Here is a 19127-nt window from a genome sequence, read left to right as displayed (position 1 = left end):
TTAGCAGGTCGCACAAGATCTCACCATACCTCGGAAAACCCTAATGAGGACAAGCACTATAGAAAATGTGGATGATACCCTTCCGTGATAGCATCGCAAAAAAAGCCAAAGAAAAAGCAAAACACACTTGTGGAGTTAATATGCTTGAATTCTCACTGAGTTAAAGTCTCACTAGTTATGAAGAATTCACAATTGCATGAATTAAGGAATATTGTTGCAGTGTATTTCGTATCGTCTTAAACACTAATGATATTGTTTTTTTGTGTGTGTTGTAATATTAATGACCAGATATGCAAATGGAGAGCACGGACTTGCGAGCACGATGATTATAATAATCCCTGATGTTATCTCAAAAGGTTAATAGAATGTTTCCAAACAAATCAACTGAACTGAAAACTGTGACTGAAACAATTAACACTTCATATTAACTGTCAGTCGCCTCGCAGATGACGGCACGCACTCCACCACGGCATATTAACAACACTGAACGACAATCAATTCAACTTTATTTAGATGGGAAATGACTGGAGGAGAACGTAACAAGCAATAAACGACCTTTGTAAGTTGCTATGTGTGTATATATGCCTCACTAATTGCCCAAAGAAGTGGGCAGTTGGTTTTGCTCCGTGTTATTAATCAGATTCATTTGAATGGGTTCGTCTTAGAGCGCCTCGCCATGTTTGAGAGTCTTTCAATGAGCGGAAAGGGGTGGACTGACTTGCAACCTGCAAGTCAATTTGGTTTACGGAGGCTGATTAACAATGCTGAGGTGGCAACCTGCGCACGGCGAGTATAAGCTGACGCTTTCCCAGAATAACAGTCTTACTAACAACACTACCTGAAACATTTGGGGATATTTCTACTTGCTCAAATGTTGTTTCCTTTATGGCTGGTGTCTTCAGACAAAAGTTAGATACATGTAAATCATTTATTGATACAAACATGATATGATATACTGTATGTAAACACGAACGAAGCCAAAACATCGGCGGTGGTCATCTTTGGTAGCTTGTGACGACATCTTGAGTTAAGCAAAAGACAGTATAGACATTTCATATTTCGACAGTTGCTTTTCGTGCCGGTCTTCTGCCAGACACCTGAACTGGCAGAAGTGCTTTCCCGTTTTGTTGAACACGGAAGTTAGATGCGCATAAGCCCTTTTGGCATTGTACGTGCTGATGTGAAATCATAGATGGTAATTGACGTTAGCATTTCGCCAGCTTACTGAAAGCCTAATATGTGGTAGTCTTAAATAAACAAGGTATAATTATCTTGTGTTACGTTTAGTTTGACAGTAAACTCCAACTGGGAGTGGCAATAAACAGCTTGAAGCCTCTTTTTTTCTTTTTTTTGAAGAATTGTTCACTATTTGCCAAACTGCTACTAACTGTGAAGTTACATTTCTTGAATGAAAATTCCAACTTTTCAAAATGTTCTAGCCAGAACGAAATTGTTGATATCTACAATTTTAATTCCAGAGAGACAAACCAAGCTTTTAAATGTTGAATCCGCTTGGTAAAAAGTCAGGTTATCAAGACACCTGTGAGGTGTTTTACATTGTGAACAAAATACATGCCGTTTTTGGAATAAGCCTTTCTGTCATCAATATCACAAGCCACTTTTCCCACTTTGGCCACGCCGACGCAATTGGTCACGCCTCAAGCTTGGAGCTGCAGGAAGCACGGAGCCCCTCGTTCCTCCCGAGCGCACCGAGCTCCTTTTTGGGCACTCGCGCGCCTGCGCTGTCTCCTGCCAGCTGACGTGGAGGAAATTAAAAGCATCGCGCGTGCGGTCACATACGAGGCGAACGCTGATGAAGAGCCCTGTCCATCTGCTCTGATACGCTGACCACTGATGACTTGTCCGCCTGCCAGCCTCTCATTTGGGGAGGATCAATACACTCTGTTCTCTGGTGCATCTAACAACCTACTTTGTGCTGAGGAGCAGGTGGCCCGCTGGCTGCCGGAAACGACGCACACGTAGACGGGAAGGAACTACTGAAGATTGGCAATAAACAAACAAAGGACACGTCTGCACAAGTTACCGCAAAGTAGAACGAAATTAAAAGTGATGTTGCCCGACCAATATGCTTGCAAACGGAGACTACAGTAGTACCGGAGGTGCGACAATTAATCAAATCGAATTTCAAGATCTCAACAGAAAATATTCTTCGATTTCTGTAGTTCTCCGTGAAAGCAGACTCATTATCTTGGTGTTTAATCAAAATAATAAATTTGCAAACATCTGATGTTACTTTGGAAAACAACATTAAAAATGGTTGCCTATTTTCTGCTAGAAAATAAACACCAAACCGGTAACTGAATCATCATTTTCTGCACTGTCAATCTGAAATAATCTCCTCTTTTTTTTAATAAAGGGATGGGAATAGAATTTTTTTTTAAATAATTCGACACATCGATTATTCCCCAAAAAATAATCGACACATGAACCCATTATTAAAATAATTTGAGCCCTAAAAGGTACCTTGACTTACTAGTGTGATTAGTTACATCACCAAATCATGTTACCCATCGAAATGATTTCAAATGCCATTAAGATGTTCCAGCATACAAACACACTACTGTTTTTGTTACATTTTCTATTCCAAGATGGCGCCTACCAGTGTGGTCGCCTCGGTAACGCGCTCTCTAGTATTGTCTTTGTTTTGTGTTTTTCGTCCATCTTTGGAGACCTTACACGACTCACTTACACAAGGGGAGACCTGCTCTAAATGCTGGAGGACTCTGCATCTTTTTGCACAATTGTTTTTTGTCAATGTCTTTATGTCCCCAAAGTGTTCTGTAAATCTGTTGTACTAGAGCGGCTCCAACTACCGGAGACAAATTCCTTGTGTGTTTTGGACATACTTGGCAAATAAAGATGATTCTGATTTTTAATAAAGAAAAAGACTGTAAATTATAATATAAACCACAATAAAAGGGAACGTAGAGAATAAAGTGGTCTTGCAAAGTGAAATTAAACTAATCGTCACCCACACTCACAGCACCACGCCCTCTAGTGGTACACGAAATAATCACTGAACAGAAACTGAAACTACGTATCATGTTGCAGTGGCTTAAATTTTTGTTCTTCTCCCAATCCAGTACAGGACATTTTTTAAAGTACATGTGTATTTAACTTTGAACTTTAGTACATGAGCAGATAAACATTTAGAATTGTTTCTTTTGAAACATTTATTTAGTTTTAAAATTTTTATTTTATTTAACATTTGTGTGCAATACATTTGACTTGAATCATTGTTTAAGTACAGTTATTTATTTTCCTATTTTTAAGCACAGTGGTAATGTTCAAACTGTGCATAATGTTATAGTGGCTTACAATAACAATAAACATCCTTTTTAGTGTGCGGTTTTAGTGTATTTCATTGTTAGTCATTGTGGTGGTACTTGGAGAAGCATTTTTTTTTTTTTGCGTGGCACTTGGTGTAAAAAGTTTGAGAACCTTTGTGTGTTGACATGTGCCTTTGAGTGGGCGTGGCCTAGTGAGTGATGTCAGGAGCGCTGACTCGGCCTCCGATTGGCCAAATGATTTACCACAGGGTTAGCTCAGTGTTAACATCTTCTCCATGCTCCTTGCAAGTGTTTTCTTTTTGTATTTTTGTTTAGTTGTGTTCCATTCATTCATTAACACTTCATCAAAGCCAACATTTAATCAGAGCTGCAGGTGTGGAGGTAACAAGCGTGTAAAGTGCGCTATATTTCTTGATACTCTTGGTATTTTGATGAACAAATGTCAAAGACATGTTATTAAAACACCCGGAAACTGTTTTAAAATGTGAAAAATAAAATGCACAATATGTTTGCTTTAACTCGGATCAGTTTCGGTCGTTCAACGAATGCACTCACAACATGCGTTTTATATATAATACTCTATAATTACAACTGGCAGCAGCTCCCTTGCAGAGATTAGATTTGGAGGAGCGACATCTGGCATCTGTCAATGGCCACATCTGTGGTATTGTATTGTGCGTGTGTGTGTACTCAGAAGCACTATTGCAAACCACACCTCCGCCAAACACCTGCACAACAATGGATGCGCTTTAGGGCCAAACCCACTCTCCCACTTTAGCAAAAACCTCGCTCACTTTGTTTTCCCGCCCGCTATTAAATTCCCTGCGACTGGCAGGGAAATAACACAGATTCACAACAAGGACTTTAGAATAGAAAAGCCAGCTACTCCAGCAAATGGATTTTGAACAACAAACCTTCAAATTAGAAAGCATTCCAGTTGCAATCCCCTGTAGCAATCTCTCTTGCACGCACACGAACGAGACTAGAGTATGTCCACTCTATGGGCATGGCTATCATAATCCTGCCTTTTGACAGTCGTTCAGTTTGCAGCAAAAACTCTGTGTCGCAGGAAGCACAGCATGTTCCGGGGTAGTAAATTGGTTTTATGCTTTCAACAAAACACCCCATAAAACGGTAGAGTGTGTTGAATATCGCCCGTGCCGCTAAATGATAAATACGTTGCTCTTACCGCTGCGTCTCTGCGCTGTACTGACCCCGGCCCACATGATTGACAGCGCAAAGTCGGAACTGATAGGTCCGGGCAGGCGTGAGTCCGCCCACTGACATGTTGGTCACGGTGGGGTCTACCTCGGACAGGTAGACCTTCCACGGAGAGTCTGGAAACACGAGGGAGACAAGATGCGGAACTAAATGAAAGAGTCATGGAATCAATCATAGGAAGCAATTAGGGATGAAACAGTTCAATGTTTACCCATATACCATGATAACATTTCAAAAAGGTTAGCTTTGCTGTTTGAAGTTCAAAATCAAATTTGAAACCCCCTCGCAGAGACAGTCAGAGTGGGAGACTCTCTTCCACATGCAGAGTTTAATTTGTTCCGAGACCATGCTCGTGACTTCATTTGGCCCTATGGAAACGGCATTAATCTGTTAAACATCTCAGTTTTGTCTTAATTATTTAAAGTATATTTCGTGCAGTCTTTTGAACATTCACCTTGGGTTTTGCCATTTACAATTTTGAATGTCCAAAAAATATACATGGGTTTGCTGAGTTTATATTTTCAAAACGAGTCGCGTCGCAATGCTTTCGGGACACGTATCTGTGGTTTTTGTTTTGGCGACGTGTTACTTCTAGTGAAATAGTGATCAATTTGCTCACGATGGGAAATTGTCCCTTCGTTTCATCTCTTGAAGCAACACAAAAAAAATCACGAGCGATGACCAGACGTTGATGTATATACCTGTATATTGTCGCCAGCTTATCATTTTATACTTACACTTTAAGATGCGAGCGACAGATGCGCTACTCACATCTCGCTGGCCACACCTGTATTTATGTGAATGACAGGCGTAATGCGGGAGTGTATGAAAACAAAGCCATTGTGTGATGTCTAAACACGAGCATTACTAGCGAGCAATCCAGAGCATCTAATGTGTCACAAATGCGCGTGGGTTTACTCACACACAGACAACATAACAAAACAACTTTTGTCCATCCCTGAACGTCTGCAGGATTTCTGTGTTTTTCTCGCCTTCACACTTCTTTCCTGCTCCAATGAAGATATTTTGATATTTTGCTGTGAACGGGGATTGAACCCTGGTCATCAGAACTGTGAGGCAGACGCTCTAACCAGTCGACCACTGTGCTGCCTGGTTTAAGTAATATTGAAATCAAACGTAACAACAATGGACACGATCATTATTTTGCTGACCATATGGCTTTATAATATTTATATAACTTTATAAATATGTCTACATTTTAAAATAGAAAAATCAATAACATAAATACATGACATCAAATAAATACTGTAAAATGAATAGATCTACAGTATCATTTTTATTAGTAGAGATACAATTAACGAAAAATATCAGTTTAGGTAGAAGTTTATGTACTATTTTTTTTCATATATTTTAGATCTAATAAATGAACAATTTTATACCTTATTTCCTCATATAGTGACCAAAGGTGATTTACTTAACTGTAGAGAGAACCAGGTGTCTATTAGGGGTAAAGCGTTTATTAAAATTATATATTTCCGAAATGTTATAATAGTTTTATAATTTTATTATTAATCTATATTTTCTTGAAATAATTTGTTTCTTTTCTTTTTTTTCTATAAATAATGATGCTTAGAATAATATATAAGTGAGTTTAACATAAAATAAAAGTACGATTGGAGAGGTTAGTATTAGGGTTAGACTCCACACTTTAGCTCATCTGAAAGAATTTTTACCAGAGTTGCGAGGTGCTGCTTCTTTGGTTAGCGACGGAGTTCAAATAGGCTCAGCATTCAACAGTGTGTGAACAGTAGGCTCTTTGAACAAGGATCATTTCCGCCTACTACCCGTTTTGTAATTTTTCTGAGGGAAAAGGGAGGTGTCGAGTCGGTGATAGGCGCTTATTTGAGGAAATACAGTCTTTGAGAAATATAATTTCAAGTGCTTTTTTCCCAAAATGTAGGTTTCAATGAATGATTTCAAGCGCCCTTGGTTAAGCGCTGAGTTTAAGTGTTGAACATTTATCGAAGTTGGGTGCAAAGTGGTTGTCTATGCACATAACAGAAGGAGAGAGGAAGTCAGTGTAGCCATCTTGTCATTCTTTTGCTCAATCCCTCTTTCCCCTCTGTGTGCCATCTGAAAGGGACGCAGCCTGCTGCTACAAACATCTGCGCTGGCAGAGGGGCGAGAGAGAGAGCGAGAGAGTGAGAGAGAGAGAGAGAGAGAGAGAGTGAGAGGGCGAGGCAGGCGGGAAGAGGGGGCATGAGAATTTATTTATAGGGGACCTGGACGTACATTTACGCGGCAACACTATTCCCCATATGTCTGCCTTGTAAATGAGCGCCCGTCAGTGCCCGCTAGACAGCGAGCGAACAGCTGTTTGCCGCTATGGGGGCTATAAATTAGGCCCCCCGCCCTCACATCCCCACACACATACGTATACGTACTGTTCTCCGAGAGCTCCAACAGATAATAGAGAAGCGGAGCGTTGCCGTCGAACGGACGCAGCCAGGAGAGCAGCACCGAGCGCGAGTCGGAGTCGTTGAGACGCGCCGCCAGGGAGCGAGGAGAATGTGGCAGCTCGCTGTGCACCAGACAGAGAAACCAAAATACTGCTTGTAAACTCTTACTTTTACACAGAGAAAGTCAAAAACATTGACTCAGTGTAGATCACAAAAGTGAGTACACCCCTCACATTTTTGTAAATACAGTGACAACAATGAATAAATGACACTTTGCTACAAAGTGAAGCAGTCGGTGTCCAGCTTGTACGACAGTATACATTTACTGCCCCCTCTAAATTACTCAATACAACGCCATTAACGTATAAAACACAAGCAACAAAAGTGACGAGACAGCTAGTTGAAAATGTTCAAATTGGGCCCAATAAACCATTTTCCTTATGCCTTGTCATGTAACTCATTATAGGAGTACAACATGAGGTGGCGATTGACCAATGATTCACATGACACCAAAGAGGGAAAAAGGGTAATTTGTCCCAATTGGAACATTTTCATTTAGGGGTGTGCTCCCTTTTGTTGCCAGCCATTTAGACTTTAATGTTTGTTATATTTTGAGAGGACAGTAGATGTAAACTGTTATACAAGCGGTACACTTGCTACTTCACCTTGTAGCAAAGTATGATTTCTTTAGTGTTGTCCTGTGAAAAGCTATAACTACAAAAATGTGAAGGGTCTACTCAATTCTGTGAGATACTGGATACACTGCATTGAATACAGGTCACCACACAACAGATAGGAGCCTTGAATTGGATACAAACAAATTTCACAACCTTCTGGGCTCAAATCAGTGGCCTCCAATAATAATAAAAAATAAATGAAATAAAATAAAATATATTAAAAAAAAAACAAGAAAAAGAAAAACAAGGCGACACGACTGGTTAGCAAATCTGCCTCACAGTTCCGAGGACCGGGGTTCAAATCCCACCCCCGCCTGTGTGGAGTTTGCATGTTCTCCCCGTGCCGGTGTGGGTTTTCTCCGGACACTCCGGTTTCCTCCCACATTCCAAAAACATGCATGCTAGGTGGATTGACGACTCTAAATTGCCCCTAGGTGGTTGTTTGTTTCTATGTGCCCTGCGATTGGCTGGCGACCGATTCAGGGCGTACCCCGCCTCTCACCCGGAGATAGCTGGGAGAGGCTCCAGCACGCCCGCGACCCTTGTGAGGATAGAGCGGTACAGTGTATGGATGGAAAAACAAAAAAAAAACTGCAGCTATAGTTAAGACCTACAGTAGATTTCTCTGAAAGATTATCGTGAGCGATTATCCTCTGGGATTGGAAGTTTAAGAGCGACTTTTCCCGTCTGATCTGCTTGGATTGCTCATAAATGTTCAATAGCAAATCCTCGTGTGTGGTCAACAGGTTGGCCCAGCCTGGCACATGAAATGGGACAACAGTCAATTAACGAACACGAAAACTGTGTACTATTGGATTATCGTCTGCCTCACAGTTCGGGGTTCGGGTTTCAAATCTCGGCTCCGGCATTCCTGTGTGGAGTTTGAAATGTCTTCCCACGCGTGTTTTTTTTTTCACCAGGTACTCCATCTTCCTCCCACATTCCAAAAACATGCATTTGTAGGTTCACTGAAGATTTGCGTGAGTCACCCGTGACCCTAATGCGGAAAAGCGCTATCGAAAATGGATCGATAGATGCTTGCGGTTTCCCGCTATGCCCTGGCGTTACCCTCTCAACATCAATGCCAGCCTTAAGATATGAACCCGTCTCTTTTTGTTGTCGCTTACGAGTCGTTCCATATTTTAATATTGAATTAAGTGTGAGGATGATGATGGCAGACGGATGAAGGTGATGTTAAAAGGTGGCGACGCTCCGAGAGGATACGAGGAAGAGAAAGAAGGACGAGGGGAAATGAGATTGATGTTTTCTTCTCAGAGCTGACATGACGGCATTAATTAATGGATGAGCATAGAAAATGTTAGAGCGCTTACCTCCGCAGAGGCCACGCACACACCTGCGCACGCACACACATGCGCACGCACACACACGCACGCACACACGCGCGCACACACACACACACCGGGAGTGACAAACACACGGATGGGCCTTGTGAGAGTTGCACCAATAACCTGCTGGTAATTAGTCTGTCTCCTCAGCCGCCAGCGTCTGTTAGCCTCCGTGACCCGATGATAGCGAGCTAACGAGAATGTCACTCTTACACACGCGCCAAATCCCTAATTGACCGTCCGTGTTTTTTTTTATAGGCATAAACACGGAGCCACTCCGCTTGACACGTAACCTCTCCGCTCACTATCGGTCCGAAGCACGCGGACCCGAGTTCCCGCCCGCTCGCTCGCTCTCCTGCCCTGCAATTGTATTAATATACCATAAGTATCGTTTATAAATGCATCATACAAGTGCTTATTAATATATAATAGTCCCTACCTGCGAGCGTTTTCTCACAGAGCCTTTAATGAGGTGTGATGGGTGAAATATGCATACGTGATTTAATATTAGTGACGAGTTGGGGGGCGAGTGGGGACACATACTTTGCGACACATTTGCACATGAAGCAAATACGAACACAGATGACAAATCAAATAAGATAACCCCTTTTTATTTCTATTTGACCCAGAGCTATGTTACAAAGTGTTTATTCTGGGGACAGTTTGAATATTCAATTAAGCTAATAATATAATCACAGATGTGTAAGTTACCAATGCCATTGGCACTAACAGCCCCATACCATCACAGATGCTGGCTTTTGAACTTTGTGTCCATAACAGTCCGGATGGTTCTTTTCCTCTTTGACCCGGAGGACACGACGGCCACAATTTCCCCAAACAATTTGAAATGTGGACTCGTCGGACCACAGAACACTTTTCCACTTTGCGTCAGTCCATCTTAGATGAGCTCGGGCCCAGAGAAGCCGGCGGCGTTTCTAGGTGTTGTTGATCAATGGCTTTTGCTTTGCATAGTAGAGTTTCAAGTTGCACTTTACGGATGTAGCGCCGAACTGTATTTACTGACATTGGTTTTCTGAAGTGTTCCTGAGCCCACGTGGTGATATCCTTTACACATTGATGTCAGCTTTTGATGCAGTGCCGCCTGAGGGATCGAAGGTCACGGGCATTCAGTGTTGGTCTTTGGCCTTGCCGTTTACATGCAGTGATTTCTCCAGATTCTCTGAACCTTTTGATGATGTTATGGACCGTAGATGATGAAATCCCTAAATTCCTTCCAATTGTAGGTTGAGGAACATTGTCCTTAAACTGTTTGACTATTTTCTAATGCACTTGTTCACAAAGAGGTGAACCTCGCCCCATCTTTGCTTGTGAATGACTGAGCAACTCAGGGAAGCTCCTTTTCTACCCAATCATGACACCCACCTGTTCCCAATTAGCCTGTTCACCTGTGGGATGTTCCAAACAGGTGTTTGATGAGCATTCCTCAACTTTCTCAGTCTTTTTGTTGCAGCCATAACATTCTAAGTTAATGATTATTTGCTAAAATCAATAAAGTTGATCAGTTTGAACATTAAATATCTTGTCTTTGTAGTGTATTCAATTAAATATAGGTCGAACATGATTTGCATTGTATTCTGTTTTTATTTATGTTTAACACAACGTCCCAACTTCATTGGAATTGGGGTTGTATGTGGAGACGGCAAACTCCATAGGAATTCGCCCAAATGATCCCCAATCGGGCCCGAGACAGATGAGCTTTTTTCCCCTAGGCCATCAAATGTGGGAAGAGGATCCATCCATCCATCTTCTTCCGCTTATCCAGGGTCAGGTTGTGGGGGCAGCAGCTCCCTAGCCACTTCAGTGGGGAAACCAGAGCCGTTCCCAGACATAGTCTCTCCAGCGTCTCTTGGGTCGTTCCCGGGGTCTCCTCCAGGTGGGACGTGCCCGGAACATCTCACTAGGGAGGCGTCCAGGAGGCATCCTAACAAGATGCTCCAACCACTGCATCTGTTTTGGGCGCTTGTATCCACAATCTTGTTCTTTCGGTCATGACCCACAACCCGTGACCATAGGTTGGGGTTGGAATGTAGATCGACCGGTAACTCGAAAGCTTCCCGTTTCGGCTCAACTTCTTCACCACGAGCTGGTCCACTGTTCCACGGCCAGTACGAAAACCACACTGCTCTTGAACTGATTTCCCGACGCACCGTCTTCTCCAGAATCCCTGAATAGACCTCAACAGGGAGGCTGAGAAGTGTTCCATAAAAACCATCAATGGGTGGAGCATGGCAGCAACATTTTATGACCAATTTGAGGATTCAACATGAAAAAGAGGGTGCCAGCGCCAGTTCATCACTGCTTGCTGTTTTAATTTCATTTATTTTTGAGTGGTAATGTAAAAATAACTTTATGCCCCTTTCCACTAAACGGCATGTGCTCATCTTGGCACGGCTCTCCTATTGCCGCATTCTCATTGGCCAAAGCAATAAAACAGTCTGTTTCCGTAGTTGTAGTTTCTAATTCAAGGCTTCCTTTTTTGTAATTAAGGATTTGACAACTAGATTGGTTTGCTTCAAAGCCTCTTTTTACCGTCTAATTTTGTAAATTGTTATGTCCAAGCAGAATTCAGTTGAGGCAGTCATCACTGCCTGGATGAGTGTCTCCGACTTACATGACTTCCAGACGTGCGGAGCGGGAATCGTTGCCGGCCTGCGAGGTCACAGTGCAGGTGTAATCCCCGATGTCACCTGACCACGTTTGGCCAATGGTGAGGGAGCCCTGGCCGACAGAGACACGCCCACCGCTGATGGTTAGGACGGTTGCGCCGCCTCGATCCCACTTGAAGCTGAAACAGGGATGAGGCGGTACACATGCTCACATTGATTTGAAAGACTCCTGCATATAGAATGGACTGCAGTCATTAAACTAAATAAGATTCCACTCTCAAATGAACGAGCCGGTACCTGACATCGACTCTGGGGTCATGTGTAGCGTTGCAGGCCAAAAAAGCCGTGGTGCCTTTGATTACACGCAGGTCAGACGGGGGCACAGAGACGACGGTGCGACCTGGAAAACAACATCATGATTAGACCTGGGAGTCAAATAATAATCTAGTACAGTGGTTCTCGAACTGTTTACACTAAGTACTACCATTATGACCAACATTAAAACAAAGTAGCAGTTTCGGCCTCAATGTTCCTCAAAAACGGGATGGAAGCTTTAGTCTGAAAAAGTACATTTAATATTATTTTAAGCCCCTGTAACATTATGCACAGTTTGAACATTAATATGGCACTTAAATAGAGGAAAATTTAAAAACAGTATTTAAATAATTACTAAATTAAAATGCACTGCGCATACTTTAAAGTCCATTACAAATTATACTATAATAAATGTTTGAAATGAAATGTTTGACAAAAAAAAAAGAATAAATTGCAAATGTATCACACTTAAAAGTTGAATACAACTAAATGTCCTGTGTGGAAATCACGCATGTTCGGTTCATTAAGGACTCTTAATTGTTTATAGGTGTGAATGTGAGTGACATTTCCTTATCTTTTCACCGCTGACTGTTTCCTGCTCCTTCGTTGCTTTTGCGGCGTGTCGGTTTCGTCGAACAATCACATTTGATACTTTATACCAGTGATTCCATTAGTGGTACATGAAAGAATCACTGCTTAAGTACCATTCAGTTGTATTTAACGTTGAAGTTCAATATAGTTGCATTTAAGCTTCACGAACTGTGTTTTAAAAAATGTATTTTGGTACACATTTCATTTAACTTTCATGTCCAATACATTTTAATTGAAAGATTAATGAAAGAGTAATTACACTGTTTATGTCCAAACTGTGCATAACGTTACAGTGGTTTACAACAATATTAAATATACATTTTTAGGGAAAAAAACAAAACATCCACCTTGTTGGTAAGCATATTTTTTTAGGTGGTTCTTGGTTTGAAAGTTTGAGAAGCTCTGCATTTTAGGATTACATATTAGATAGGATGACCGCACACACACACACACGATGAGCACACAAACACAAAAGTGGCAAAATGAGCAAGGCTTGAATTACATTTGTTAAACATGATGCTATGTTCTTCCAAATGTGTACGCAAGACTGCGCCTGACTGGTGAAAAATCAATTAGTTACCATTTGAGCCAGGAACCAGTGGAGCAAAACGGTACAAGGACATGCTTTATCTACTAGAAACAGACACCCCCCCTGTGCCTGTCGTTGTCTCAAAAGTGCTGAGCACATCGAATTCATTTCCACTCATGAAAAGTGAATAAAAATGCACACCGGTGAGGGCATCTGCGAGGACGTCACTGGCTCATTCACTGCGGACGCGCGTGATTTAGATGAATCACCCGGCAAAGAGGCGCTGACGGCGAGCATCCCACAGGCCGCGGCCCTAATCGAATCCAGCGGTATTTAATGTGAAGCTGGCGGAATAAATGTAAAAATGAGCCGATCGATACCTTTAGCGGCCACTCAGTCGTCCTCCTGCCCGGCCAATCACATGATTTATTCGTCATCGCATCTGCCTGTGACATCGATCGGCAATCGCGCGGCTGTTTGCTATGCTGAACTAATGCCGCCCGACAGCGATGGCTTAATTAGTGTTCCGCGTCTGTTGGGCAAATAATATTGAAGGATTTCACGTAGCTGCTCCTCCGCCAAGGACGTCACCCCTCAAAGTTTTTCATATAAAACAATTTTACTTGCATTTATTTCTACCTAACTTTCTCAAAGCAGGTGGAAGGAACTATTCCCACCCGCCTTCAGTTTATTAATAAAGCATGAATCATGAAAACATTCACTGCACGCTACTGTGAAGGCGATCCAAACGACGGGTTGGCGTTTTATCGTTTTCTTTTTACCTCTGCCAAGGAGGTTACACTTTCATCACGTAGCTAGGAATTACACAAATCGTCGTAAAAAAACTTGAATAAAATTTTGCGGAGGGCAGCACGGTAGCGGTTAGCACGTTTGAGGTTCGGGGTTCAAATCCCGGCTGCGGCTTTCCTGTGGTTGTTTGGATCGTGCTGGTGTGGGTTTTATGAGGTTACTCCACCTTTTTTAAATTATATGTCATTTGGGATAAGGTATGCAAACACATTTTGGTACAAATTATTTCATAAGCGGACTTGTGAGCAAATAATAGAAAACAAATCATGTAAATATTCATAAATATTGAAAAAAAATACTGATAGTTAAATTTCACTTTTTTCTTGAATAAGTAGGATATTTACTTTTTTTAAATATGAGGAAAAATGAAGGTAAACATTTGAATTTGGCCTTAATCGGTTAAGATCGCACAGCAAAACTACAGTACTTGTCTTAAGTCTGGACACACTTGCTCCTGTCATTTGACTGGTACTAAAACGTTCAGTTGACTAAATTCCCATTAACTCCCATAAAAACCGGGAAACATTTTGCAATGTAAGTTTACTGCAATGTAAGTTTACTGTCTTACGTACTCCAGACAGTGAGCGTGGCCGTGGCGTTGATGGTCCTCTCCGAGTTGGAAGCGATGCAGGTGTATTCTCCCGAATCCTGGAAGCTGACGGGCTGAACCTGCAGGCTGCCCGACTGCAAGAGTGCGAACCTGGCAACCTGCACGGAACCGCTTGCTAACACCTGAGATCCTATAACACAGAGGGGGAGACACTTAACTTGCCTCCGCTCCCGAGAGGTGACGTTAAGGCCCACCGCACAGCGAGTGACGCGGCCGAACGTGACTGAACTACTCCGCGCTCTGCTGGGTTCTGCGCTTAGTTTTCATGAGTAGTCGACCGTCGGCCAACAGTTTTACAACAATTAGATTGTCCAGTTCAGTCGGGTTCGGCCAAGTCCCTCGGTGTGTGTGGCGGGCCCAAAGAGCACTTGGTGTACTTATATCTCAGCCCCAAAGTGCGTCTGTATCTTTATGTCCATGTTACCTTTCTTCCAGGTGATGGCAGGCTTCGGGGCACCACTTGTCTGGCAGATAAACAAGGCTGTGTTCCCTTCGGTTACGGTTTTGTCAGATGGGCGCACGGTGAAGGTGGGAGGCACATCTGAAACGCAGCGAAAGAGATGTTGGGCAGCAAATAAGACGAGAGGAAAGTTGCGGTGCCGTTGCAGAGTGATGATGCTACAGAGTGGAGCGATCAGGGAATTTATGGTGAATGATTCTCAAACATTTACTACAGTCCACAGAGACTGACAATAACAAACGCAGTAGGAACGTACAGTGCATTCGGAAAGTCTTCAATCACAGCCCCTCGCTATTTCTCCATTTTGTTATGCTACAGCCTTATTCCAAAATGGACCCGCCCCCCCCAAAGCTTGTACACAAAAAACCCATAATATCAACATGAAAATTTATTTGGGGAAATGTTTGCAAATTAGTATTCACAGCCTTTGTCAATAATTTGTTGATGCACTTTTGGCAGCAATTGCAGCCTCAAGCCTTTTTTAATACGATTCATAAGGCTGACACACCTACAGTATCTCCGGGATGTTTCGCCCATTCCTTTTTGCAGCACCTCTCAGGCTCCATCGGGTTGGATTGGAGCAGCAGTGCACAGCACACAGAGATTTTCAATAGGATTCAAGTCTGGGCTCCGGTTGGGTCACTCAGTTATATTCACAGTTGCCCTGAAGCCACTACTTCAATATCTTAGCTATGCGCTTAGAGTCGCTGTCCTGCTGAAAGACGAACTTTCGCGTCATGCCAGACTGAGGTCAAAAATCGCTCTGGCGCAGGAATTTGATGGCTCAGTTTAGAACAGCTCTAAACATTTCCTGGTGGTTCAGAACTGTGTTCACTGGGACATTCAAAGCAACAGAACTTAATCTGTAGCCTTCTGCGGATCGTTCCCTTGAGGCAGTTTTGTCTAATACGGCTACAGACAGTTCCTTTGACTTCATGCTTGGTTTGTGCTTGGACGTGCACTGTCCATTGTGGCACCTTATATAGACAGCTGTGTGCCATTCCAATTCACATCTAATCAACTGAATTGACCACAGGTGAAACTAAGTTGGAGAAACATTTGGAGCTTCAAGGCAAATGCTGCGATTTCTTTTTTGTCTGTCTAAAAGAATGAGAGCTCGCAGCACTTGTTATGATTGTGCCGGGCAGTCTGGAAATCTCGAGGAATCGGAGTGAGCGCTCGTTAACCGTGGAGAGATGCAGCGGTGGGTGAATGGAGACGGAGCGGTGAGATGACAGCACGGTTACGGTCATCACACACCGGAGGACCCACCGGAGACGATGAGCTGCGCGTGCGCTTGCGTCTCTCCGCCGGCGTTTCCGGCAAAGCACTGGAATATCCCGCCGTCTCCCGGCTGCACTCGCCGCACTGTCAGACCCGCTGCGCTGGTGACCTTGTAGCGAGGGTTGGCCAGCTTGGACAGTGGCACGGCGTCCTTGTACCACTCCATCCTGGGCGGGGGCACACCTGCACACGCAACACAAAAGGGAGAACAATAGCTGAGACCTGGGGTGGGCGAACTTTAGTGTTCACATTGGAGTTTTAAAACAGACGGATGGGCCAAGTCTTTTGTAGAGGAGGTAACATTAATACAGGGCATGAATAACATGTTAATCTAAAAATATGTAACATTTTTCTTTTTCCACCATTAATGTGTGATAACCTGTACAACGCTACTGGAAAAAAAATCATTTTGAGAGGGTAAGTAAAAAGAAACAACTGAAATCATGTGGTTGCTGATTAGCCTTAAATATATTTCAGATTATTCTAGTAGTTTTTTTTTTCCTGACATTTTATTTTCCTTTGTGTATCGGAAGCCTGCAGGTTTTATGCTAACATTGAAGTGATTTGGAACTGTTGATTATTTCCTCCGCCTTGACTGAGCTGCCAGTTCCAGCTGAAGAAAGTCCTTTAGCATTATGCTGATGTGCAGTGTTGCATTTGTGCTAAATATACATTTTGTAATTGTGACCAAAAGGTTCAACCTTGGTTTGATTGGACCAAAACAAAATGTGGGAAAATGTGAAAAGATTTGAAAACATATATCTTGGTTACATTTGTTTATATCACAAAAACCTGCAATTTTAACAGCGGTGTGTACATATTTTATACTGATTGATTGATCGATTGATTAATTGGTTGCTCTTTATCTTGAACAATCAAAACATAGTTCAAACAAACAACAAAGGTCTCTATACAGAAGGATATCACCTAGTCCAGGGGTGTCAAACTCATTTTTTGTCGCGGGCCACATTGTAGTTACGGTTTCCCTCAGAGGGCCGTTATGACTGTGAAACCATAAAAACCTTTAATCGCCTCATCATATTTACACACAAAATGGAATCAGAAATCAAGCGTAATGGGTTTTTCAACTATTATTAATGTTTGGTAACACAAACATGCTTACGATATCTCAACATGATCAATTATGATATATGAGGATTTGAAATGTTGGTATAGATTTTAACAAGAATCACGGAGGTTGACACAAGTGGTTTTGCCTTTGCGCGCCACATCAAATCACGTGGCGGGATGGATCTGGCCCCCGGGCCCTGAGTTTGGCACCAGTGAACCAGTCCATATAAAAGTACAAACGAATGGGTTCGAGAAGGTGCAGAAGAAGGCAAAAGCGTATCATGTCCTGCCCCTTCATTACAATTCATACCATAATCTACAAACAATTTGCGTGTTTGTGGGTGTGTGTGAATGTGTGCCTATGTAGCAATTTGTCAATATTTTCACATTACATCAATATGATATCCAATTCCCTCGCAAGCAAATCATAAATGACCATTGATAGCAAAAATAAATCACATCTGCAAAAAAGGTTGTATTCAATTCTTTACAATAAATCAATTAACCAATTATTTCATGCTATAAATCAATACAAAATTCATCAATTTTGGGAGAAAAACAGGTAAATTAATGCAACAAACGTTAGAGGACTTTTAATCATGTTCAGTAAATGGTTGGTGGGGCCGAATGAAGAACAGAGCGGGCCGTATGTTGCCTGCAGGCCATAGTTTGCCCACCCCTGGCTTAGGCTTTATATACAGTGCTTCATGCGTTTATTTGACCATGGAAAGTATTTGTCTCAGAGACCATCCAGCGTCATGAAGCACTTCAATGCAAATGCTTTACTATGACATCATAATATTTAGAACAAGAATTAGAAACCCAATTCAATAATGAAGTGCTTTACTGTTCTTTTCACGAAACATGAAATTCATAGATAACAGAAATGATACTCTACCATTAATATACTCATTTGGGTTAAAGAGCCTCTTCGTAGTTCTGTATTATCCATTACATAAACATACAAAAATAATCTTGGTAATCACCGATGCTATTAATTTGGGCAGCTGTGGCGTAAACTTTGCATTTTGTGCTGGTCTAATTCATTTGTTAAGCACTGTATATGGACAAATGGATTCATAAATAACGATAAAAAGTCGAGTTTGGGTCACTTCTGTTTTATCACGTTGTTACCGGAAGTCCCAAAATATCCGAGGTGAACAGTCCCACTTTTAAACTGCGCCATTGTTAGGTCACAGTTAGGGTCGTCCCGATCCAGCTTTTTCACTTCCGGTCCGATCGGTTATCAGCAATAATCATACATACTTATTTTGTGGTATGGAATTTTAGAAAAGGCTTGATGAAGTGATATTACTCCAACAGAGAACAATATAGTTAGCAACAGTAGGTATGAGAAAATATCACCCATTTATTATTAACCAACGGTTTACATGAAGTAACTTTAAAATAAGAAGGTACTACAATAATAAAAAAATAATAATCTATTTGGAAATCCTCCAAAAAGTTCAATAAATCCAATAACAAAAAATATATTTACAAACATGTATATAAGAAAATAGAAAACCATGAAAAATAATCTCAATGAATAATAAACAAATTGTACGTTTAAAGTGCAATTTAATACAAATTCAATTTAGTTATTATTATTATATATGATTATGCAGCATTTCTGTTCCAATATTAATTATTTTGAGAGCTATAAATGCCGCAACTTCAATGCTAAGTTTTGTTAGCTCGTCAATGGCGTTTTTCATTCATTGTCTGTTAGCTATTTTTGGGAACAAGAACAAAGAAAGAAAATAAGACTGTGATGTATTTGAACATTCAATAGGTGTAATTCTTTGGCTATGTGAGTTTAGTTGCACAGTGAACTTCAACTGGAGTGTTCCAGCAT

The 19127-nt window shown here is 41.8% G+C and overlaps 1 protein-coding gene across 3 annotated transcripts in view; it reads right to left on the bottom strand.

The window, feature by feature from the left end:
• sdk1b (sidekick cell adhesion molecule 1b) overlaps positions 1-19127 on the bottom strand; it is a 276239-nt gene that overhangs the window by 78793 nt on the left and 178319 nt on the right. For 2 of the 3 annotated variants that reach the window (XM_061679905.1, XM_061679907.1), the window contains exons 10-16: positions 16190-16384; positions 14882-14998; positions 14420-14587; positions 11900-12002; positions 11608-11781; positions 6938-7074; positions 4501-4648 (exon numbers count right to left, since the gene is read on the bottom strand). In XM_061679905.1, the coding sequence (XP_061535889.1) occupies positions 4501-4648; positions 6938-7074; positions 11608-11781; positions 11900-12002; positions 14420-14587; positions 14882-14998; positions 16190-16384 (1042 nt within the window). Of the gene's footprint in view, positions 1-1930; positions 1965-4500; positions 4649-6937; positions 7075-11607; positions 11782-11899; positions 12003-14419; positions 14588-14881; positions 14999-16189; positions 16385-19127 lie in introns of those variants that run through there. The other variant, XM_061679908.1, reaches the window with a different exon arrangement.

This window comes from Phycodurus eques, chromosome 6 (assembly GCF_024500275.1).
Source record: "Phycodurus eques isolate BA_2022a chromosome 6, UOR_Pequ_1.1, whole genome shotgun sequence".
Lineage (NCBI taxonomy): Eukaryota > Metazoa > Chordata > Actinopteri > Syngnathiformes > Syngnathidae > Phycodurus > Phycodurus eques.
Note: the sequence above shows the minus strand (reverse complement) of the source record. Positions and strands in the feature narration are given on the sequence as shown.